General features: G+C 40.0%; 1 protein-coding gene across 1 annotated transcript in view; it reads left to right on the top strand.

Annotated features, from left to right (window-relative positions):
- Window positions 1–25,710, top strand: part of LOC306738832 (ephrin type-B receptor 1-like) — a gene marked incomplete at both ends in the record, with an annotated part of 73,139 nt that overhangs the window by 23,198 nt on the left and 24,231 nt on the right. The window contains 8 exons of the mRNA XM_079220754.1: window positions 3,689–3,753; window positions 4,391–4,681; window positions 5,559–5,777; window positions 5,896–6,076; window positions 14,464–14,619; window positions 18,587–18,849; window positions 21,380–21,455; window positions 22,965–23,089. Of these exons, the coding sequence (XP_079076880.1) occupies window positions 3,689–3,753; window positions 4,391–4,681; window positions 5,559–5,777; window positions 5,896–6,076; window positions 14,464–14,619; window positions 18,587–18,849; window positions 21,380–21,455; window positions 22,965–23,089 (1,376 nt within the window). The remainder of the gene's footprint in view (window positions 1–3,688; window positions 3,754–4,390; window positions 4,682–5,558; window positions 5,778–5,895; window positions 6,077–14,463; window positions 14,620–18,586; window positions 18,850–21,379; window positions 21,456–22,964; window positions 23,090–25,710) is intronic.

Consider the following 25,710-nt stretch of genomic DNA (forward strand, 5'->3'; position numbering starts at 1 on the left):
ATTGTATTCTGCAGAGAAACAGGCCCGTCTTGAATTCTTTCTTAATGCTCATTAGAGAAGAGATCAGAGCGAGAGTTGGTGTTTACAAGATGCAGGGCTGTCTGATGTTTTTATGAACAGTTGTGTTTTAACCTCAACAATTGACCAACTGGGATTTTATTTTATTGGGATGCTCGCTAGCAGCATGCCATATTTGAGTTGTGTTGTCTTTTCGGTATAGAAGCGTGGCTCCAGTTTCATTTGCATGTATGGCCGAGTTCAAGTAATTGAGTTTGGCAGTGCTGTATTCACAGCTGTTATTAGGATATGACACAATTTATATAAATGCCCCCTGCATCCCTTCCCAAAAAAAAAAGCTTTGGTTTTGAGTGATATGGGGGTTTTTTTTGGAGTCACGTGTGACAGTTTCTTTCCATTTTCCCACAATCAATCCCGCCACAGAGGACACTGTTGCTGTCCCCATCGCAGTTCATTTCTGTTGGAGGTACCAGTCAGAACAAATAGTAGCAGTTCAATAGGAATTCATTGGTAGGACGTTGGGTTGTTTCTGTCTCAGGTAAAAGGTAGCAGAGTTCAAAGCCTGGGAAATGCAACCATATATGTTCTCTACATCAAAGGAAAACAGTATTTTGTTCTCATTCAAAGTGCAATCACTCAGACTATTCAGCACATCTTTCCTGTCTATGAGATAGGAACCCTGTTCAAAACGTGCCCATCTAGACTGGTTGGAAATGATTGCTCGGCCTCTGATATTGTTGATTGCAGCTTTCTCGAGAACCTCTCAGTTGCATTCTCCATCAATGCCAGAGTATATTTGTCATTTGGTTGCAAAAGCTCTCACTAACTAACATTGACGGAGATCGAGCGACGTCGTTTGGTTGTGTAATGGTTAACAGGGGACCCCTCTCAATACACTATGCAGTGTGTACGTAGCACACAACTAAATATACCCGGTTGTTCTCAAAAGTTAGCACTCAACAATATAATTCTTTCGATCCTCAGCAATACACCGGAAGTATGAAGTCGACCGGATGAACCGTTGTCGAGAAAGTCAAGACTCCTCCTATTTTAGTTTGACAAGGTGCTGCTGTAATGGCCAGGATACTTTTTTTTTTTTTTAATCTCAGTGAGATTTAATTAAATAGTTCAATCAACAAAATAAACATAATCAATGATGAAAATGATGGTTAGTTGGAGCCCAGATAAAAAAAGATCAGCCATTTGGTTTCATATTTTATCATTTATTCAATAAGAAGTTGTTTCAACGTGTACACCCACATTACTCTCTCTGCACTTGGACTTATTGCTCAAGCTGTGAACAGTATGTAATAACATAACATGATGAATCACAGAGGTCTCCCAAGAGTTCCTGGGCATTGTGGTGCAATCAATTTTCAATAAACGTATTACCAGCAAAGCCGTTATTGTATGATACAAGTGCCTGAGAATATGCCTTTAATACCCTGTTCTTGAAATAGAAATATGGTGGTATGGTGGAGTATGACACTGCACAGCCATTGTTCTATTCTTTAAGCAAATCCCTGAATCAAATCCTGTCTTTGCTAGAAGGTATAGCTTGTAAGACTACATGAGCTATTCCAACATCTCTTCTGTCAACATTGTGGATTTCTCTCGATATTACCATTTTTCTTTTAAGCCTCCTTTTTTTAACCCAGACTTCAAAGACCTCTGATCAGGCAAAATATGCAAGGCAGAAATAAACTTGGTCTATATTCTACAGTGAATTGGTGTTTGAAAATATTTGTTGACAACATGTCACTAAACGCACTGAAGCTACAAATTAGATAGGGACATTTGTCAGCGTTTGAATAAGCTTTGGTCCAAGACTTTTGATAAGTCGACCACATTTTTGTGTGACAAGCATTTTTATTTTCACGAACGACCTTCACTCCCATGGGAGAGCTGACAAACTGGGTTCTGCTGTAATTAGGACCACTCGCTGGCAAGAAAAAGAAGCACCCAAGGTAGAGGGTGAGTTAAAAGACAGGGAGGTAGAGTGAAGGAGAGGATGAAGGTGGGGAGGATGTGAGGAGGAGGGAGGAAGATAATGAGAGGCAGGGTGACAGATTGAAAGAGTGCAGGAGAAGGAGAGCATGTCAAGAATCAAGGGGGTTGTTTGCCTGTGGCTGCCTCGTGGTGTGATGTCGTTGAATCTTCTCACCATGTTTTATTACAAAGGACTATGTGTTAAGGTCTGTATTGTCAGCATTCCAACTAACTTATGTCGTCTTGAGCGTCTCAGCCTGTAAATTCGCTCTATATTTTGCAGACAGCAGCTGAGATCACCCTCAAGTAACGTAGTAGAGCTAAGAAACCACCTGAGCAAAATGGTGCTTAAAAATCTAAAACAATAAAGGGGAAATTATGTGTTTTTTTTCCCTTTCTGTGTGGTTAAAACATGATTTTAGTCATAAGCCAAATGCCAAAGCATAATTCTTTTAATAGTCTTTAGTTGCAGGAGAAGTAGCATTTCATGCACATTTTAAAGATTGCCATCTTGCTCCACTGTCTGCACAGACTGCCAATATGTATTAAAAAGTGTCTTCCATAATCCCATCCTACATTTTAGAGAGCATGTGGTTTTCCTTTACTTACTGTAGGTTACCATTCCAACAAATATGCATGGAATGTCAGCGTAAGTCTTTTTTTTTCCCAGCCTGCATTGCTTTGCACATACCAGATGGAAATATGCAGAACATAGTCTTGAGCTGCTCACATAGCAATATGTCCCCATTAACACAGTAGATGGTGTAATATAACGTGTTTTACTTTTACAATTAATGTTGCCATCTGTTTGTTTTTTTTTGCTGTCAAGTCAGCTAGCTTTGCAATCATCTGTGTTGCCATCTGAGAGAGAACATTTAACTTAGCCATGCAGTGTGTACAATGCTGTCGTTGTGTCGCCCTGCTGCGATTCAATCAATGAGTCCGGTTAGTATGTGAGATTACTGTTGCAGATAGAGCTGATAATGTAGGTTCAGGTGGGGACATGTAGTCATTGCTGTTAGCATTGCTAATGCTGCTGCTAACAGCCTTCTGCTGCTAACAGCTAATGCTACTGCTAATGGCCCTCTGTTGCTAACTGCTAATGCTGCTGCTAGCGGTCCTCTGTTGCTAACTGTTGTATCGGTTTGCAAAGCTAGCTGTTCATTGCTTTCTCTTGATAACGACTTTTGCTGTTGCAAAGAAAAACTGTGTTCTATTTCTATCTGCTTCTGGTGCTGCAAGTTGCTAATGCTGCTAATCATTTATGTTGCTAACTGCTGCCATCGCTGTTGCCAACTTCTATTTGTAGAATAGCACGCATCACTGCAAACTTATTCGTAAAGTATCAGATCATCAAATTGATACACTAGGATTTGAACACATACTTCATTATATACTGTAGTAAGTGATATCAGTCAATGCACAATGTATGTGCATTGACTGATAGTGTTACGCCTTGGTGCTGTCCAATATGAGATGGATGCTGACTAAGAAGGAAACACTACCATATTTGTAGTTTATATTTGCATAAACTTTGTTGACAGAGTAAAGCAGGATTTTCAAAATATGAATGCCCAGAATCACTATGCAGTGCTAAAGTTGTGTCTGAGCGGACTGTTAATTAAACTCATACCTCTCTTTCACCTCTCTCCTTGTCTGTCTCTCTTTTTTTGTCTGACAGAGACAGTGATGGATACAAGGACAGCGACAGCTGAGCTTGGCTGGATATCGTTCCCTGCCAACGGAGTAAGAACAATGTGGAGAGGAGTAATGTGCTAGTGTGTAGGCGTACGGATGTGTACACTGTGTACCCTTGGGAAAGCAGTTTGAGTACACTTTACAGTGCTCTAATAAGGAGTCTGTCAAAATCCTAATTACAGTTGCAAGGTGACACCAATTAACTGCTATTGATGCAGAACAGAATGGACTCCAATAGATCAGGGAGATGAGGCTTACAAGAATCTTCAAAAGACAAATTAATATAATATATGAACTACAATTGAATGAAATAGAATAGGGTGTTTCACCCACCTTCTTGAACTCCTTGGATTTTTTAAATTCTGCCTTGGCTACTAGCTGTGTGTGTGTGTGTGTGTGTGTGTGTGTGTGTGTGTGTGTGTGTGTGTGTGTGTGTGTGTTGCTCTAATTGTGATGAATGGTTGTCCCTCTTCAGAAAAGAACGAGGTAGCGGGAAGAAAAAAGAGTAAATGAGGGAGGGAATTGGGGAGCCAGGAAGAGAGAGAGAGATAGAGACAAAATGGTAGGGAGGGAAAGAAAAAGTTTAATTTGTGTCAGGTCTTGGTAAACCTATTAATCATTTTGGCCTCCCCTCTCATCCATACCCTCTGCCCCGTCCTCACACACTCACTCACACGTTCCCCAGTGGGAGGAGGTGAGCGGCTATGATGAGAACCTCAACACCATCAGGACGTACCAGGTGTGCAACGTTTTTGAGCCCAGCCAGAACAACTGGCTCCTCACGACTTACATCGACCGCCGGCTGGCGCAACGCATCTACGTGGAGATCCGCTTCACTGTACGCGACTGCGCCTCCATCCCCAGCGTCTTGGGCTCCTGCAAGGAGACGTTCAACCTGTACTACCTGGAGACTGAAAGGACCTTGTCAGAGGGCATCAAAGGGGTGGAGTACTGGGCCAATGCCCCTTTTCTTAAGGTAATGAGTCCAGAAAAGAAGCAAAGTTGGTGGACATTAATATTTTAGAGTGTGATTTTGATGGTAATCTCAATGTTAAACAATACAAAAGACACCTTGATTTATTTATTTTTTTTTCATTTGGCATGGGAGTGCAAAGTGCTGTAATACACATGGGCGTAATCAGTCCACCCTGGAGAAAATGTAGGCCAGAGGCTAGAAATCTGACACCTGTGCTAATTAAGTATATTGGATTGGAGAACCCATTAAATTATCTGAAAAAGTCTTTGTCACAGAGCTTAAATCAGGATTTTGTTTTTCCTAGCCTATGAAAATGTGTAATTTTGAAGATACACTGTTTTCACAGGAAAGGGGCATACACAATTGATGATTTTATTGAAAAAAGGCTCTAAGGTTTAAACTTCCTCCAGTTGTTAGAATGGAACGCTTACTGATTGGATGTGTTCTTTCTTGTGTTTTTTGGCATTAATTATCTCCTGAATTTAGACAGCCATATGTGTTTGCAGCTTTTTCAATTAACCAAATTGAATCACGTTTCTGTGTAGTTTCACACTGCTTGTGTTGATGAATCAGAGTGTTGGAAACCATCCAAGTGTTGGAAAACTCCTAGCTTCCTCCTTTGGTGCCGTCATCAAGGTTCATCGAGGAAATAGAAAATTATGACTAAATCCTATCATAATGAATTGATACAGTATGTGGTCATAAGGGCAGTATTATACAGCAGATTCAAACATTACTGAGTCAATCTAAATTAGGAACCGAGGAACCGGGACAGAAGAAGCTAAAATAATTAGGTTTTTTTCTTTATCTAATTTCGCTTGCTTTCTTTTGCCATTCCAATCCTTCCCTCTGTCTCTGTTGTCTCCGTCACTGTCAGGTGGACACCATCGCAGCAGATGAGAGTTTCTCCCAGGTGGATTTCGGGGGAAGGCTAATGAAGGTGAACACAGAAGTTCGGAGTTTCGGGCCATTGTCCAAAGGTAGAGGCTTCCACTTGGCCTTCCAGGATCTCGGTGCTTGCATGTCCCTGCTGGCTGTCAGAGTGTTCTACAAGAAATGCCCCAGTGTGGTGCAAAACTTTGCTTTTTTCCCAGAGGTATGGACCAGAACTTACTGGGAACTGTGGTTCTCTTTTCATCAGACTTTGGTGGAGCTGTTCAACATGTATACAGACATTCAAGTCACTATTCTTTCATGATTCTGATTCTCTGCAGACACTGACTGGAGCAGAGTCCACGTCATTAGTGATCGCGAGAGGAAGTTGTATCCCCAATGCTGAGGAGGTAGACGTGCCCATAAAGCTCTACTGTAACGGAGACGGAGAGTGGATGGTACCCATCGGCAGCTGCAGCTGCAAGGCGGGTTATGAACCAGACAACGGCAACGTGTGCCGAGGTAAATCTGTGCATTAATTCTCTTTATTCTTTAAAACCTGTTCTGATGACCTTGCTGCAGCAAACACTGTTGCATGCTGCACACAACATTTCATATTGTTTTGTAGCACAAGCCAATGAGCCGGATTTGACAGCAAATCAATCCAGCAAACAAGCAAACGTGCTTCTAATCAACCATAGCAAACATGCTGTAGCAGCAGGCAATATCCCACAAAGCATACAACACAAAGGTATCACCAAGCATGCTAGAATCAAACAAATAGTTTCAACTTTAATTTGATATAAAATGTGTGCATGATACAAATATGGTATTGAAAATATATTTTGAACAAAATGTTTGCAAATCAATTCTCTTTGTTTTCCATTCACTATGAAAAATGTGCCATATTTAAGTGCTGGCCCGCTTCGCAAAATAAGGTGGACTATAATGCTGAGTCAATTCTGTTGAAAATGCATTTGTTTTCATTGTGTGTACGTGTGTCATTGCTGGCAGTCCAAGCCGGATAATCACATGCATGTATATATATTCAGATGTATTTGTGACCAAGGGTGCGATGTTCCATATGTTAATATTAGTAGAAGCAGACATGGCACAGAAATATCTCCTCTATCTCATTTACCTCCTTTTTATATCTGGCCTCGTTCCCCATTTCCTCTCCGAAGAAGTACCCATAATTTCTTATTCTGCCTGGAGAGTCTCATCCATTTTGTGTGTGTGTGTGTGTGTGTGTGTGTGTGTGTGTGTGTGTGTGTGTGTGTGTGATGTATGTACATATGGTGAAATGATAAGTGAGGCCGCTTCATCCCATGTTAATTAGTTTAGCGTGTTCCAGCCAGATTAGTCTCCTGCAAATTAGTCCTGAACTGCCAGAGAGTGTCGACAAGATAGAGGGGCATCTGGAAGGAAGGAAGGAAGGTGGGAAGGAAAGAATGAATGAAGATAAAGGAAGTAAAACAGCAGAGCCCTCTGGAGAGTTGGACTGGCAAGAAAGTAAAAAAAAAAAAGGACAAACCAAGGACAGAAAGGTAAAAACTGTGGGATAAAAGAGATAGAGAACACAGAAGAGACTGATGAATAGTATTCTATCTGTCTCCAGTGAAATGCATTGTATTTTAGCATTGCCTTTGGTGTCAGTGTCTCTTTTGTACAAAAATACTTTTTCTTCATATCAAATTTTTGTGCGTACAAGGTAAGCCAGAAAAGATCCATGAGAGAATAAATCTGACAATATTACAGCGCTGTTGGATTGCCACTGCAGGAGAAATTACGGAAACATTTTCCCAGTAATTCTGTCGATCTTCTCAAAGATATTGAGCTTGTAATTGTTACCCTTGAAAAAACAAACTAGAAAGGAGATATGGCAAACTATTTTATTGCAATAATAAGTGTCATATCAGTTGATACGTTGAATACATTTAATATTTATGAAATTTGTTGCATTTCAGATGGAAATTACCTCAAAGGAGATTCACAACCTGAAACATGACTAAATATTATACGAGCAGAAAATCTAATTAAAAAAAAATTATTACATTTTTTTTTTTAGACAGCACCCATTGGCACCATGTATTTTGCTATTAAAAGAATAACAGCATGTGTGATGTAGTAACGAGGGAAGCCCGATACTGATGTTACAGTTTGTTACGCTTCAGGCGATGAACGTACGTCATGGTATTTCCTGTCTATGATGGCACAGGCTTTCCACTTTCTTAATCCTTCTGCTTCGTGTCACTTAAAGTAGCGTTAGCCGGTCTCCTTTTGATACTGTATCAAACACTGTATGGCCAAACGGGACATTAAGTAGCCAACGTATCTCCACATTTTGTCCACAATCTTTTCATGTTGTAACTGTGGAGCTGGTGATCTGGGTGCCGACATGAAACAGTTTCCTCAAAGGGAGTGTTTCTCACCCATCCAACTTCAGACATCAAAAGAAAGTGGTGTTTTTAGCTACTCAACCAATTACTCAGTTCCTACATGACAGCTAAATGATTGGTTAGAAACAGCTTTGTTTCTGTGTTGGGATAGGGTTATTTGTAAGTTGTCAAGTAATGTAACTTATGAACATCATATTAAAGTTTCTAGATTTCCGACAGAGAAAATGTTCCATTGTGAACACTGTTCATATTGTTCATATTGTTTATATTGCCCAGCCCGACTAGAAAGTCGTACTGGACGCAGACCAAAGACAGACTTGACGTTTCCACGTACACCTGCTTCGTGTGTTTTTATTTAAAGCATTAGTGCTTAAACTGTGATTTAAGACGTCGTGGGACAGAGCCCGTCCCGTCTGTCTCCACCAAGCTGGCATCTTTTGGGTGTGCTCTTCTGCCAATCAGCTGATAACAACTTGGCAGAAAACTGGACTGACTATTGGAACAGATGGTTGTCTCTCTCTCTCTCTCTCTCTGTGTGTGTGTGTGTGTGTGTGTGTGTGTGTGTGTGTGTGTGTGTGTGTGTGTGTGTGTGTGTGTGTGTGTGTGTGTCAGGCCACAGACATGGTGTTTATTTTGCACCAAACCAGCATATTGTGCAAACCATCCGTCAAAACTGGCTCAACAGTACAAGGAGTGTGTGTGAAGTAAACATATTTAAATAGACCCTTACTTCAAATGCACCAAACTACAAATGTCAGCACTACCATTGAGTACACACAAAACTACCCCTGCTGTGGACTTCAATGAAGCTCTAAGAGTTTTTAAAGTTGCCAGCCTTGCACCACACACACAACCACACACACAACCACACACACAACCACACACACGCACACGCACACGTATGCAAGCCTTAAATAATTGATCAGTAAGTCTGTATGCCAACTTTAGACCATTGTCATCCACATGGTCGCTGTGTGACTCTAAAGGCACAGAGGGAATAATCTTTTTCTCTTTGTCCCCTTTTTAACTTCCTTCTCTCATTCTCTGGAATTATACGTGCTTTCCTATTATCGCTCCAATCTTTTGGCATTTTCTTTCTGTATTTGTGTCACCATCCGTTCTTTGAATTCTTCCATTTGTGTGATGAGTTTGTCAGTTCAAACTCAAAGGCTTTTTTTTCTTCATTTTTGTCAGCAAATATTTTACATAAAACAGGAAACTATCTTCTTTTGTAACGGGGTTCAAAGCTTTATCCATTTACTGTTATTCAGTATCAAAAATGTTAACAACAAACGTTTAACTAGTACCCCTAGAATGTTACTCTTTAAAGAGTTCATGATAAACAGTGTTACACTATTGTGTGTCCATGTAAAGGCCGTCTCACACTAGGGGCGTTTTTTTTTTCAATATGTTTTTTGAACTGTTGTTTTTGTCATGAGTACTTTCATACCGTATGTGAATATTAAGCAGCAAAAAAGCAGCAGAAATGTTTTTCAGAACGTCAATTTTCGGAAATTTGCATCGAGAATAAAGGCATCAACCAATCACGTTGTGCATAGCAGATATATTCCAAACGTACACTCTAGTGTACAACAGCATGGAGACTCCATAGACTGCACACGGTGTTACTCCTTTCAACCTTGATGAAGATCCCCTCCTTCCAGAGGCAAATTCAATCAGAGCATTTTGCTAAAAGGAACCTCAATAAAATGGCTTCCTGTGGCTTCGGCTATACAACAATTGACCTTAACAGACTCCCGGATCCTGGTAATTGGTTCTCTGTCTGCGCAAATCTATTTGAACCTTTTAATTGAAAAAGTACAGTGCTGCCGGTATGAATATTTGTATTTCACATTTTTGTGTTGTTTATTCGTCACGCCCTTGGTGTGTCACGGCCTTATGGTCAATCAAAGTCACACTTTGTTTCTAAATGATCTTACATCGATGAATGGCTTTGTAGCATAACAGACTCAACCAGATTTTGACAAAGTCCCTCTGGTTTTATTCTATAAAAATGGTACATATTGCTCATTTATAGCAATATGCACATATAGTGTTTGTAGTTTAAAATCTTCAGACAGCTAGACAAAAAGTGAGAGATAACTATAGGCTGCAGAGAGTCATCTAACAGGGAGAAGGGGAGCAAGACTCGTTGCCATGGTGACACACCCCATGCATATGAGCCAGGTTGTTGAATATATGACCTTGACAAGCCAGATGTCTATCTGCCTATTCAAGACACAAACATGCAGCAAAAGGTACAAACCATTGACGCTCCTGAAGAGACAACTTTAAAAGAAAGGTCTGAATATAAAGCAACTGATAGAAAGGGAGAGTGACGTAGACGGACACAGAGATAAAGGAGTAAAAGTGTCTCTGACAAATGGGGAGATTGAGGGAAACATTGGGAAAACTGTTAGCTGAAGATAATTTGAATCTGCGAGATAAAATAATGGCTTGAATTGAATTTCAACCAGTACACCCACTTTACCACCGATTTCAAGGGAACGAGACGCTCTGTCTTTCACAGCTTTTTATTTTTTTTAAAGAAATATCTTTTGGGCATTTTTATGCCTTTTATTTCAGACGGTTGAGATATGACAGGAAAGGAGGAATCAACTGGGGGCGTTACACTTAATGGTCGGCATCTTAACCCATAAGCTGCAGGTGCACCCCGCAGATTTTTACTATTGCAATAAATAGGTGATTTCTTAAACCGCTTTGGGGCAGCAACAACCAGCTGTAAGCACAACATTGACTTATTGTTGCCTATTGAAGTTGTTAGGTTGAAGTAATCAGCAATCCGTTGCTTTTGGGGTCTTGTTTCGGGTGCACACAAGTCCAATATCTTTGTTTTTGGTCTCCACCAACTCCCGGGGGAAATATCTGACTTCAGCTCGTAAATACTCGTCTACATTCACCAGCGAGTCTCTCACTGGGTGTGTCGGCTGTTGGGTGCCATGGTGGTACACAGAAGGCTTTTGGAGCTTTTTAGCTGAAACGGTTGCCTGCTGCAGCCAAAAATGTGGTATGAGAGTGGGGATGGGTATCGTTTGTTCTTTTTGATTATTTTGATTATTTTGTGTGGAAAAAAAGACAATTAATTTGAAAAGAATCAACAAACAAATAGTCATTCTTGAGCAGCAATGTTTAAATAACTTGCTATTGTACGTGCTATTTCAATCTCAACAAATACAAAAAATATTCTTAGCAACAAAGGGCTAAATATAGTTCAAACACACAGCTGCTCCACTTATTAATAACTATGTATTAAACAACTCAACATACACTGACCGACGTATTGTTACCTAAGTCTCTTTGACTCCACTGAGAGTAGGTGCAGGCCTTTATCATCAAACTGGGTAACCTCTGGTTGTATGTTCCACGAGAAGTTCCAAAATCCTTAACAGTTGCAGTTAAACAATTAGCTAATCGATTAGAGTTAATTTATTTGTCTGTTCTTAATACCAAACTCTGTATGTCATCACCAACGTTACCTGCAGGGGACAAACAGTCGTAATCTGTTAATTTATGCACATTTATGCTCTGCGTGTTCTTTTTCGTGTGTGTGTGTGTGTGTGTGTGTGTGTGTGTGTGTGTGTGTGTGTGTGACATCTCCACAGAGATGTCACTTACAAAGTAACTTACAAAGTACCGATTGCAGAACCGTTAACTCCGGACCTTATCGTTACTCCGGTATTTAATTCCGTCTTATCGGCTCCCTTTTAGAACAGAGTTTCGGGGTCATCCCTACGTGAGACTAAACCAAAACAGTACAATTTGAGCCAGACAGATAAACATTGTGCAGAAAGTTCATAGTTAATACAAGCTTGATAAAGTCCTGCAATACATTGTGGAATGTACTTTAAATCTGAGATGTGAGTAGTTTCTTCAAGCTCTGTGGTTCATGCACAATGTAATATGCAGTTAAAAACATGGGGGCAGAGCACAGCATCTGCCATTGTAAGTCATGTTAAAATAAAAGCATAAGCAAGACCAAGAAACGTTAAGATGGCATTTCAGGAAAGACACAATAGAGCAGTGCTGCAGAAGTCATGATATTCAGAGGGAAGAATACAAACAGCATTTTCTTTGTTCCCCTTATTATCCTTTGCTACATTTCTTCGTCTTTTCTCGTTCAGTTTGTCTTTGTTTGTTTGTTTCCGTCTTTGTTTTTTCCCGAACAAAATCGGCCTGACCCTGAAACCCTGTAATGTTTGATTAAGTGACACTCTGAGGCTCTTAGCTCGCTGGCACTTTGTCTCATTTACCTCTTTCCCTCAATTGGAGTTATCATTTGGGCTCCGGTTTGTACGGACTCCGTAAAAGCCTGCTTGTGCAATCCTCCTCTTCCCGCCGCCATAAATCTGTGTAACATTTGCATTTGGGTCTTACAGCATCTGAAGCATCTCCGAGATAAAGTGAACATTCATTACAAGCGGAGGAAGTGCTAAAGATGAATCAAACCTGGAAACAAGTAACATTAAAAAAACTCATTTGTTTTTTTCCCTCAGCCTTTTTGGCAGAGCTTTTGTTTCACTCTAATTTCTCATTTCACACTTCTGTTTCCCTGTTCTGCTTTCTATTTTACTTGTAGTCATAATTCCAAATGTGTTTTTGTCTTCACCAAAAAGGCACTTATGAAATCCCTTGTGTTAATTAAAAGCAGGTGTCCTCTGGGATGCAAAGTACTCTCATTTAATGTGATATATTTCACTTAAGATGTTTGACCAATGTCACAATGTTGCATGTCATTTGTTTAGTGAATCTTTTCTCTGCTTTTGCTTCAAACTAGATGGAATATGTGTATTTCTAATTTGCTGTTCGTCACAGTCAGCTGTAGGAATGCTGTGTTTCTTTACAAATTGGAGCGTTTAAGGGTTCGATTGTTTACCAGCTTGGAAATGTTTAATTTGCCAGAGCTACTACCTCAGGCAAGAAACATATCATTAAGTAATCTAGCCTGAACTCTTCTAACCCTTACTTAAGATTCAAACCTTGATTGATTAATGTCAAGCTTTTTCTTTAAAAGCTGTGCTTTATTTATTATTTGTAAACTGCTTTTGCTTGGACTTGCTTGAAAAACTGATCTCAATAGACCCTTCTGGTAATGTATATGACCAGCAAACACAGTTCCAGAAAACATCTTTGAGGCAAGAGAGACATGACTGTCATTTATCAGCCGCACTATTACCAACATACTGTGATTAATTGATCAAAGAGATAGTAAAATCGATACAGATGGATACATTTAACTGAAACAGAAGCAGCCACGATTCTAGTCTATGACATTATGTTCAGACAAAGGTCTTGCAATAAAAAATTCATGCCAAAAATTAAAAATGCAATGCTACTTTCAGCAGACCAGCTGGGAAAAAAGGGGATGATGCATACTTGGGTGGCATCACAGGAACTTTGTGTTTTTGGTTAAAAACACAGGAATAGGTGTGAAGTGCCAGTTCTGAGAAGGAAGTACAGTAATAGTGATGAGTGAGAACATTTAATCTATTTGCTGTTTTTGTGGAACTGTGTGCACGTTCCCTGAAGACTCCCCTGCATGAACAGAGAAAGCAATGAACAGCACACAGTTAAAGCGGACTAGTGTTCAAAAGCTTGGAAGTGCGTGAGGTTATTGTGGAACAGATGGGTATTAAATGCACATGCTCCGATGGAGATAACTACAAAGGCTCAGATCTTTCTGTAAATGGGCGCGGTTCTCCCTCAAATTCAAGGATGCAGAGGGACACATAACAAGACCTGCTGGCATTCACATTTAATGAGCTGAAAGGGAGGGCCTTCATGCAGCCGACTAACCACTGTAGATGAGAGGCTAGCATCCCTTTACATCCTCTACAGAAGTGACACACCGACCCCAGCCTCCATTACCGGGCTTGTCTTATTCCAGTTCAGTTCAGTCAATATTATCACAGATGGGACACTTGATTTGCCGTCAGGTGCACAAGATACAAAAGACAGGTAAAATAAAGATGAAAAAACAACATGCTACTGCAGTGCTAATGATGAACTTCCATAAAGGTGGATAAAAGCATGCTTTACGCTCAGAACCAGCCGTTCCTCTATGAATAACCGTTGGAGAAAGGGAAATATCATCTTTAATATATGTGTTTCATGTCACAAAGAATAATTCAATCAATATGTATGTATAAACAACTCTGACCCAGTTAAAATAACCAGAGAAAAGAAACTGTAATCTACAGTGAAGATAATCAGTGTGACACTGTGGATATTCACCAAATGTTTTTTTGTGTATCTTCTTAAAATAATGTGCTGCTATTCCCATATAATCCCCCGCTGTGCTTTGTCAACCTTATACTACCAGTTATAATAACTTCACCACTGCAAGGTCTTTCTAAAACAAAGTTTGCCAAATGTCTTGTAATCAAAACAAATGGCCAACAAACGGAGTCTATTTGTCGTGTTTCATCCTCGTCTATGTATTTGGTTTGTAAAGCTTTCTCTCTCTTTCTCTCTCTCTCTCCTTTTCTTCAGCCTGCCCTCAGGGCACCTTTAAGTCGTTCCAGGGGGTAGGATTATGCCAGCAATGTCCGCTCAACAGTCGCTCTACCATCGAGGCCGCCACAATCTGCGGTTGTCGCAACGGCTATTACCGCGGAGACATGGACAAAGCAGATGACGTGTGCACCAGTGAGTCTGTCTGTCTCTCTCTGTCGAACAAATGCACACCAAATACAAAAATACATACTCGATAACCCTTTCAAGTGCATAGCTGAGTGTGGTTGTGCCGCAGGGCGACCGAGGCAGGTTCGTGAAGGCAGATTTTTTTTTGACCAATAGCTGACATATTACAGCATATCAGTGACACTGACAATCCAATATCTCATCATTGAATTGAAGGCCAATATCTGCTATGATTTATTATTCCAACCCTAATTTCATGCACCTCATTCCGTGCTGGTGTGCCGCAATGTTCCTGTCCTTGTTTGGGGATTTGGGGAGCAGTAAGTAATAACACTGCCACACTCCTCAGGCTTTCCATTGAAGTGAATATGTGTTTAGTGTGTCAAAGAGGCTGTATTGCTATGCAAGGCGAGGCACAGAGTTTGAAAAATGCTGCCTCTCCGTTCCACAGAGAGATGGTGTAAGTAGGTTGAGACATGAATCATTTTGGACTGTCTCTGTAGCTAGTCTCAAACTGTGAAACTGTATGTGTGTGTGTGTGTGTGTCTGGGTGTGCAGGTACACGCCCGTGTTTGTGCACGCCCTAGTGACCTGAATAAAACTTCATGTTTTTCTATGCTATAAAAAGCTCTGCTTCATTCATGGGCGGATCATTATTTTCCCATCTTACATTCATGAATGAATTTGCAACATTCTGCCAGAAGAATATATAAAAGGTAAGGTGAAAACTGTAAAAACATGTGCAATGATCGAATTATGACCATTTTATGAGCCCATTTAGCCTCGTTTGTCCACTTTAGAACTAGTTTTGATCTCTGTCTACTGTTGAGATCTGGCAGGAGCGTGTTTAGTTATTAGCAATTACATTAATATCAATAGGATTATTAGCATGTATTATTATTATTAACAACAGGGCACCACCCTGGGATCTGGGACCGAATTAGGCCTCATTCCTACTAGTTTGGGATTCCTTTGACTAAATAATATAATGCTTCCTCCACACAGTTTGGATAAAATCGGGAAATGTGGGCTATTGCAAATGAATCAAAATATGTAAATATTAATGGTTCTTAATGTGAAATTCAGAGCATATCTTTGATTCAAGGATTGCCTCCACATGGCTCTCAACATGGCTCCGGCTGAGCTGCGGTTACCGCCGTATAAACGGCAAAACGACGTTCGTAAGTGAGCCATTAAGGCACACTGCAGGCTATATACATAAAGCACATAGAATGTCGACCAGTAGAAACGGGATGAAAAAGAGTTCTTGTATTTTACATACATCTAGACATCTATGTTTCATTCACTTTTTTCTGGTGGACTGCAAAAAAACAAAGTTTTAACTGTTTTCACTTCCTGATGTATCGGGGTAAACTCCTGGATTCACTTACATGTGTGTTTGGTTAACAGACCATTTTTGAGGCACTCTTACTCCAGTTGGCCCAGAGTTTGATTGATAGCTTCCTCTCTAGTCGATATGAATTGAACCAAAAGCTCAAAAGTGTGAAAATAGACAGAGTCATACAGTAATCAAGGTTTTTTTTAAAAATAGTTACATAATGATCCATGAAAAAAATCCATATAGGGAATAAATTATGTAAATAATATTATTATTATTATATTGTTGGGGGTACATGCTGCAATATTTTCAATTATTTGGTTACTTTACAGTTATTGCAATCAAATAGTATATTACAGAGGGAACATACAAATGATTTTACCTCAGTGGTTATGGAACAGTTTCTGGGGTTATCCTATTCTGACAACAGAGAAATCACATGAAAGCCTCCCCTCAACCAAGCAGCAGCACATTCATCAAATTGATGCTGACAGATGAAAACACATCTACTTTACCAGTGAAAAGGTGTCCGGTGTCAAGTTACTCCGCCTACACAGCTTTGTGAATTAACTTAGTACTTTCAGTTCAAGGACAAAACCAAATTGAGTCACACGTTTCTTTTCAAACATAAGCACTGGAAAGGAAGAGTGAAAACTCTAAAAATATGTCGGGAAAAACTTCCACATAGGAAGGATCTTCAAATTATTTTGATTTGGTATAAATTCAGATCAGTGAGATGGAAGAGTGATCATGCAGTGTGCGGATGGCTGCCTGACGGAAAATCATTCCCTCAACTTGCCTCATTGACTGCATAGGTACGGAGGAGGTGTGTGTGTGTACTGTATCTGTGTGTGTTTTTTTTTGTGAAGTGCATTCCTGTGTCAGATTAGGTCAGATTGATGCTGCAAAAGACACTTTTAATAGCGCGAGGAAGCGTAGAGAGTGGTTGTGCATAGACAGCATTTCAGCTGACCCTTTGAAGTGGAGCGCTTTCTATTGTTGCAGGAGTTCAAATGGCCAATTTAAAATGATAATTACCCCTTTTCTTACTTGAGGAGAAGTGAACCCGCTAGGTTTAACCTTATGAAAACTCTGGGTGTGCGTTTTAGACTCACTATAACACCCTAAAAGCCAGAGTTTCTCCTCAAATCAAAGAGATGAGCTGACAGAAAAGAGAGAGAACCACCAAGACGGAGACACTGACTGACTGACTGACTGACTGACTGACTGACTGACTGACTGACTGACTGACTGACTGACTGACTGACAAAGAGATTATTTGGCTGGCGGTGAGCTGTTAGGTCACCTTCTGACTATTAGAGACAGTGTTGGCTGAATCTTTACACTGACTGACTGTCAGTAAAGTAAAAGTAAAGTAATCGCCCTCAGATTCACTGGTCATAGAGAAACCTAGTCTTGCATAGCCAGGCGTACCTCCACAGCGCTGTGTCAGCGCTAAAGAAAAGTCTGACTCCACACATTATCGTTCTGGTATCGGGGGAAAAAACGTCCTGGCTTGCTTATGATTGTTTTTAAGAAATACAATAGTCTTGGACGACCCTCAGCCCACAATGCAGCAACGGTACCCTTGCAAAATAGATGCCGACTGAAATAGGCGACCAATGGCAGGTTTATAACAAAATATTAAATGTGGGGAGTCAGACTAGAAGAAAAGTCCTGTTTTTGTGTCTCTTTTTCTTTGGCCAATGAGTGTGTACCACTGCCTGCACTTTAATGCAGAATATAATTGGCAAAAATTAAAGATCCCACAAATACATAAGATTGAAGGGGCCAAGGTATGGAGAAAATCAAATATCACAATAGTTTTGACCAGCTCTGCCACAATATTGTAGGGTTGACCATAATAACCATTGCTACTTTTACAAAATATTTAGAATGTTAGACTTTTGAAAAATATAGAGAAAAGCAGTATTTAGCTTCTTCAGATTAATATTGTGTTATGTGTTTTATGAATAATTGAGGGTGCACTCTGTGATTATTTTCCGCATTGAAGAATTGTTTGAAAGTTAAACAATAATCATTTATTAAGATTATTGTCCTTTATGTTCTGTTGACGGACTAATCAGTTAGCTGTTTTTGAACTATTGTCAAATCTTTATCTAAAAAGTAGCTAGTCACTACTGCCTTGAGATAAATATTTCGGGGTGAAATGTAGGGAGGTGGTTGTACAGTCAGTGATGCTATGTTTCCCCTCTGTCAGCCCCAATTTAAAAGTATAATTGTGGGTAAAAGGACTATGATACTCAAGCTTTTGTATAATCATAAAAAAAGAGAACTCTGATACAGTACCCTCCCATCACACATTTACTTTAAAGTCAATCTGAAATATCACAGTATATCAAACTGAAATGTTTCCAAACTGCTTATTGCAGTGATGCGCTGCTTATACAACAGCTTGCTTAGCTATAAAATACCAGACATCCAGTATCCATATGTAAGCCATTAGTAAGGCACTGCTTAATAAAAAAAACAAATGATTTTCTCAAGTGCTCTCCGTAATGAGGTGTGATTGCATCCAGGTGTGCAGCAGTGATTCACTTTAAGTTGACAGACTCTGACACAGACTCTGGAAACATGTTGTCAATCCTGCGACGTCCAATCATCTTCCCCCAGGTGTCCCTTCAGCTCCTCGCAATGTGGTCTCAGTGGTCAACCAGACGTCGGTGCAGCTGGAGTGGAACCCGCCACGGGACATCGGGCACCGCGACGACCTGTCATATAACGTGATGTGCCGCCGGTGCCACAGCAGCGAGCGCCGGGCATGCCAGCCGTGTGACGACAGCGTGGCGTTCCTGTCAGGCAAGCAAAGGTTAAAGGAAACGAGGGTGGAGATCAGCAAATTGCGAGCCCACACGTCGTACACCTTCGAAATACAGGTTTGTCCGCAGAGTTCCTTCCTGCAGCTTTGTTCATTCAGCATGCATGCTGTTCAGTGTTGTTAAAGGAATACTCAAATGGAAATCCTTATTTTGATGATCACACACTTACTGCCTTGGGGCTTGAAGTGTGCGTTGAAAGTCAACGTGTCTTTTTTTGTAGTTACGTTTGGCTCAACGCTTGTGTTAATATGCAAATAGCTGTCAGATATTCACTGTGGTGCTCAAGGATACTAAGACGACTGGCTGCTTGCTGACATGGAGGCTTTTATGCACAGTTTCCAGTTATATTATGTTCTGTCAAACGTCAAGGCCACTCTGATGCAATATAAAGCCAGCAGGATGGTGGACCTTCAATCTTCTGCTATTGGCCGCCTTTACCATCAAGGCTAAGGCCGGGTGTCCAAGTCAAGGTCACATACATTGTATTTGTTAAGGGAAGGAAGTGTGTTTCTTTATGTCCCCCTTTCAGTCCTGGATTGTGAAATCTCTCCTAATCTTCTAATCTAAATGTGGCCAAATCTTTTGCCAAAGTCCAATGGTCTTTTTAATAATAAACACTTTTTTTCTTCAGGAATACATGAGTTGATCCATTCTGAATGCAGTCTGTTGTGGGACGGGCGGATCAATAATGATGTATGAACGACTTAAACAATGACCCCATTGTGAAAGTATTGATTGTTATTCAATGTGCATCCTGAAAGCAGTCACTAGTAAAGACAGAGCTGAATATCATAGAGATATCCATCCAAAGTGTGATTATGATTATTATTAAGTGAAAACAACTGCTTTTAACAAAATAAATGGTGGCATCAAAGTTAGGAATCCTCTGAAGACTTTAACCTGCCAAATTAGTTTTTGATAGTAGAATTATCGGCGTACCTAGAAAATAGTCACTAGTGAAATGTAGAAAGGATGTTGGCAATAGTGATATTTTTGAATCCTCAGAATAGTAAGGAAAGGACAAACACAAAATAAAATGTGAAAGAGAGAAACAAACAAACAAAAACACATAGAATTGGAGCTTGGAGTAAGCCATTAAGCTAGCGTCACTAATTATCACATCTTTATTTAATGATTTGCTGTGACGGAAGACATTGTTTTGGCTGTCAAAATGATTAACTAAGCTCATGACAAACAATATGAGGCAGCTAATTAGGTGGTCTTTAAAATGCACTCGGAACCTGCTAATTGTGTCTTTGTGTTGGCAAGACGAGACAGACGGTGAGACTTCACAGTTTCATAAAGACGTTGGCAGCACTTCTACACTGAAATTGAAACCATCTCATTGTTGCTGTTAAATGAACTAAATTATGTTAAATCCCTCCCCTGAACAGTGATCGTCCAATCAAAGATTAGCAGTGTCAGAGTCTGTCTTGTTCTTTATCACACCAGCAACCTTAACCATTGAAAATGAATGTCCTATTTAAAAAAAAATTAAAAGAACAAAACAAATGTTAAAACATAAATAAGTATAGGAAATAACAGTTTGATATTACATTGTAGAACTAACTACCTCGACAGTGAAATATAAGAACATTGTTGCTTCTTTATTTCCATGTCTTCTACATGCATCATGAACTGGTTAAATGTCTTATTTTGTCTGGGACATGCAGCTTTAGTCTTATTCTTTCAGCACAATATCATGAATATGCCCTTTGAGTGCATATTTAAGATCCATGTATGGTGCCATGCTATTGTTCAGACGGCCCGATAACCTCAATATTCCCAAAAATGTCCAACTGGCCCGATAACCAATATGTCTGGCAGTGTGTTATAACAAAAACCAACGCTTATACTTCTGAAAGCCCATGGCTCCAAAAAATGTACATGTTTCATGCAACAAACGGAACACATGGATGTGGAGGCATGACCCGCCCTACTCTGCCTCTGATTGGCTTACCCCGATGTTTCACACTTTCCAATCTCACTCCTCATTCCTAAATCCAGCCAACCTAACCAAGGAAGGCAACGTGTACTAGCCAGTCAGAGGCAGTGTAGGTCAGGTCATGAATTTGCCAAAATAGTAAATACAATTGTGAAGATCCAATGACCTCATTCTTCTTAATACTTATCTAAGTACTGTTTGTTGTATTTCTGGAGCAATGGGCCTTCAGAACAATGGCCGTTTGTTTTCGGGATAACAAGCTGTCTCACAAATGGGCTTTCGGTCCAATGGGACATCTTTTCGACTATTAGAGTCTTGGAATAATGGCCCGTCATAACAATGGAAAGTCCCCCTATTTCCACTGGTCTCCTTTTTAAAACGAGTCCTTCCGTCAGTAAATTAGTTTTTAACCAACTGAATTGTTTGTTCAGCTGGTAAAATCAGTTACGGGTTAGAAATGACAAGCATCCCTTTGTGTACCTCTGTCTGAAATCAAGTGCCTATGATTGATTTGCCAAATCAAGAGTTATAAAGTGTTATGTCTGCCAGCATTAACAATGGTTAACAGGCCGAGCAACAGCAACTATGGGGGTTCGTGTCTGTCGGGTGGAATAGCTGACCATTACACTTTGCACTCCACAGGCAGTCAACGGAGTCTCCAACAAGAGCCCTTATCCCGCCCAGCAACTGTCAATCAACATTACAACCAATCAGGCCGGTGAGTGGGGAGGGCGAACTCTCTCTGTGTGTGTGTGTGTGTGTGTGTGTGTGTGTGTGTGTGTGTGTGTGTGTGTGAGCATACCCTGGGGCACAGTGGATTATGCGAGGGAGGGATGGCAAGGGGGATAAAGGAAATTGAGCTACAGTTTTTTAATTCATAAAACATGTTATACGCGTGTCATCGCTCTCCCTCTGTCTCTATCTCTCACCCCTTTTCTGTCTTTCCTGCACATTAACAGCTTTCATCCTGTTTTCCCTCTTTCCCCTCTGCCTCTCTCTCTTTCTCTCTCTGTTCTCTTTTTCTCTCCTTTATCCCTCTCCCTGCCCTCCTCCCCCCCTCTGCACCCCTTCTCTGTGTCTCTGACAGTAATTCGTAGAGACTATAAAGTGAGCCGAGTTACCGCTCCATCAATACTTTATAGAGACAGACTCAAGTGATATTTTCACCGCTACCCACATTTAGATTTAAAAGCCGCTTTGCTCTGATGGAAAACACATCATTTACCTCATCTACAGCAACCCAGGCTCATTCCTAATCGAAACATGATACATTGTCACCCGGCCGTTTCTGAGCCCTTTTTTTTTTTTTTTTTTTTACCACTGACGGATGCAAAACTCTCTTATCCCTGAAATATTTTAGTACTCAACAAAAACATATTTATTTTCAGGTTGACTGCAATGGAGGGAGGATGTACATTATGGAATAGCTTTTACTGTATGGACCTTAAGATATGAAACTCACTCGACACATAGAGAACCCTGTAAAATGTAAATTGTGGCAATATTGAAAATGACAGGGAGGTTTCCAGTTGACAGTTCGCTCACTCTGTCAAATTATGACTCCAGATGAAGTTGACTCACAAGGTATTGCAGCATTTACTGAGCATTACGACAGCCCCATGGTGTCCTGATGACTCGGCTGTGTAAGATGGATACATTCTCAAGTACTTGCACAACTCTGACTACTGTTGTCTTTAATTGTCTTTTTGTCTCCGTTGTCTTTAATGTCTTTGTTATATTTATCTTGTTTATTGTATATAATATGTAGAACGAGAGCTACGTGATACCGGAGTCAAATTCCATGTATGTGTAAACACATATGGCCAATAAAGCTGATTCTGATAACTTTGATCAATTTGACTGGATACTGTATCAATTTCTGTGTCTTGATTCCGTGAAGTACAAAATGTGATGAAAACCATCCCATAAAAAGATCAGGAAGGCAAACATCCTGAAATGCATTATAGCCAAGAGCTATTGCATCCTAAAATTATGGGCAAAAATGTGTTTCAGACATAACTCTTGCTTTCCAATCAATGACAAGTGCAGTAATTTGTTTTCATGAGCCTGGTTGAGGAAACATTTTTCTCCTTTGGGTGTAAATAATCCTCGGCAATATGTCATCACATTACACACCATATTTCCATATTTATGGAGTTTAAGCATGCCTGCGAATCTTGTAACTAGATAATTGATCGTGTGTACTTGCGTGTGTTTTTTTTAACAGCTCCCTCAGTAGTTCCCATAATGCACCAAGTGAGCTCCACCAGCCGCAGTTTCTCGTTGTCATGGCCACCGCCCGAGCAGCCCAACGGAATTATCCTCGACTACGAGATACGATACTTTGACAAGGTAGAGTGGGATGATGAATGTCTGTGAGTGTTTGTGTGTCTTTGTGTTTTTTTGTGTTATGGTCACAGACAGTAATTCATTAGAGTCGATAAAACGGGCGAATCAATATCAACTGCATCTCAGTCGTCTGTTATCAGGACTCGCTGAGAAGCAGCGACAGTCCCACTGCTTCAAATACTGTCAAATACTTCAGCTGGAAATAACTTCAATAGAAGTGAACCTCCTGCATGCTCAGAGAAATGGGTGAATTAACCAATTAATTAAATTATGAATCAGATGACAAGAGAAAATGTGCTCAGTTGGTGAATAAAACATATTGAGAAAACACACACATTGCCATCCAGGGAATCCAGGGAACAAAAAAGGTAATTTTGCCTAAAGAAATATTTCAACTTTTAGGGGGAAAAAAACTTTCACTTAATTTTCTTGCTGAGACTTAGATAAGAAGAGTGATACCAATCTCATACATGTTTGTGGAATATTAACAACAGCCAGAATACATTAGCTTAGCAAAGCATGAAGACTGATAAAAGGGGGATAACTAGCATTGCTCAATCGTAGAAATCAACTCATAACCGCCCAGTGGAACCACAACTCGTCGTTTTTATATAGGACGTGAGCTTTAGAGGTGCTGGTAGGCAGATTTTTATTTTTTATCTGTTTCCAGTCCTTATGCTGCCCTCAGCTTAATGTCTCCTGGCTCTCCCTTCATGATGAATATACTTTCACGGACATGAGAGCGGTAAAGATCATAACTCGGCAAAGGAAGTAAATATACATTTATCCCTTTCCTTCACAGAATAAAAAAACATCCTGCAGACCATCCAAAAGTTGAAGAACTAGAAAGACAATTACTTTAGGTCAATGAGAACAAAGGATGACTAATCAAAATGAATTAATTAATAACATTATTTTGCATCAATCAAATTACCCAAACTGTCAATAAATACGTTTAATAAAACCTAATGGAAGCAAAATACTGAGCAGGAGTGTTTTTCACCTAAGGTACTGCTCTCATATTGTGAGATATTGTGTCAGCTTTTTGAGCAAAAACTCAAAGTATTCATTAAATACGGCAGTTGCCACTGTTATTCCCATAACATATGCACTATGACATACTTGGGATTTGTGTTTTTTCAATGTGTCCATTGACCACAATGTCTGTGTGTAGTTCTTGTCACATTTATATAGTTATTATTGATCACTAAATGATTGAAAAAAACATATTATTATTATTATTGGTTGCAAGACTGGAATGTGGTGAATGCTGCTCCTCATAGACCTGACATGATCATTAATGAAGCTGAAGGCAGGAATGTGTCAATGCATTTCTTAGATTAATAATTCCAGTTATTAATGTATTTTCTGCTCATTGTCTATTGAAGAGTTGGGTTCATGTATCATCTTTGATACAATATAATTTCCTGATGAGTATGGATTGATCGAAGCATATTTCACGGAGCCTGTAGTCACACTGACAGGGTTTTACAGTGATGGAGAGCCTCGCTTTAATCCACCACACATCAATTGTTGATCGTAGTCGTGCAGCAATCTATTCGTTATTCTGTAAACTGTAAGCCTACATCACTCCAACTAAATTGTGAAAGAAAAATGTATAGATTTTGTTTAATCTATAAAACTATGTATGTTTCTCTCATGAACAACTGATGTAGTTTGAGGTGCCACAGTTTCATAAGATGGAACACACGACATGGAATCAAATTGGGATCTGTGGGCTCTGGAAGATCCAATTAACATACTTTTATTGGTCAAGTAACTTATTTTGTGTGACTTGTGAAGACCACACTTTAATCACTAGACGAAAAAGGACCTCAGGCGATTATGGGCAATGATATAGACAAACATAAATTAGATAAAAACATTTACTTCTGTTCCCATCCTAGTTGTATTATTCAATATGTTGATAACTGCAGGAGATGAAACTATAGGTTTTATAGAAATATAAGTCTTGTTCATTTTCTCAATGGAATATGTACCGGCTTGGATGCAGTTTTTCCCTCTAAGCTATATACACTCACCTAAAGGATTATTAGGAACACCTGTTCAATTTCTCATTAATGCAATTATCTAATCAACCAATCACATGGCAGTTGCTTCAATGCATTTAGGGGTGTGGTCCTGGTCAAGACAATCTCCTGAACTCCAAACTGAATGTCAGAATGGGAAAGAAAGGTGATTTAAGCTATTTTGAGCGTGGCATGGTTGTTGGTGCCAGACGGGCCGGTCTGAGTATTTCACAATCTGCTCAATTACTGGGATTTTCATGCACAACCATTTCTAGGGTTGACAAAGAATGGTGTGAAAAGGGAAAAACATCCAGTATGCGGCAGTCCTGTGGGCGAAAATACCTTGTTGATGCTCGAGGTCAGAGGAGAATGGGCCGACTGATTCAGGCTGATTGAAGAGCAACTTTGACTTTAGGAAAAAGGGGCTACAATTTGCAAGAGCTCACCAAAATTGGACAGTTGAAGACTGGAAAAATGTTGCCTGGTCTGATGAGTCTCAATTTCTGTTGAGACATTCAGATGGTAGAGTCAGAATTTGGCGTAAACAGAATGAGAACATGGATCCATCATGCCTTGTTACCACTGTGCAGGCTG

Source organism: Taurulus bubalis (genome assembly GCF_910589615.1).
Source record: "Taurulus bubalis genome assembly, chromosome: 7".
Taxonomy (NCBI): Eukaryota; Metazoa; Chordata; class Actinopteri; order Perciformes; family Cottidae; genus Taurulus; species Taurulus bubalis.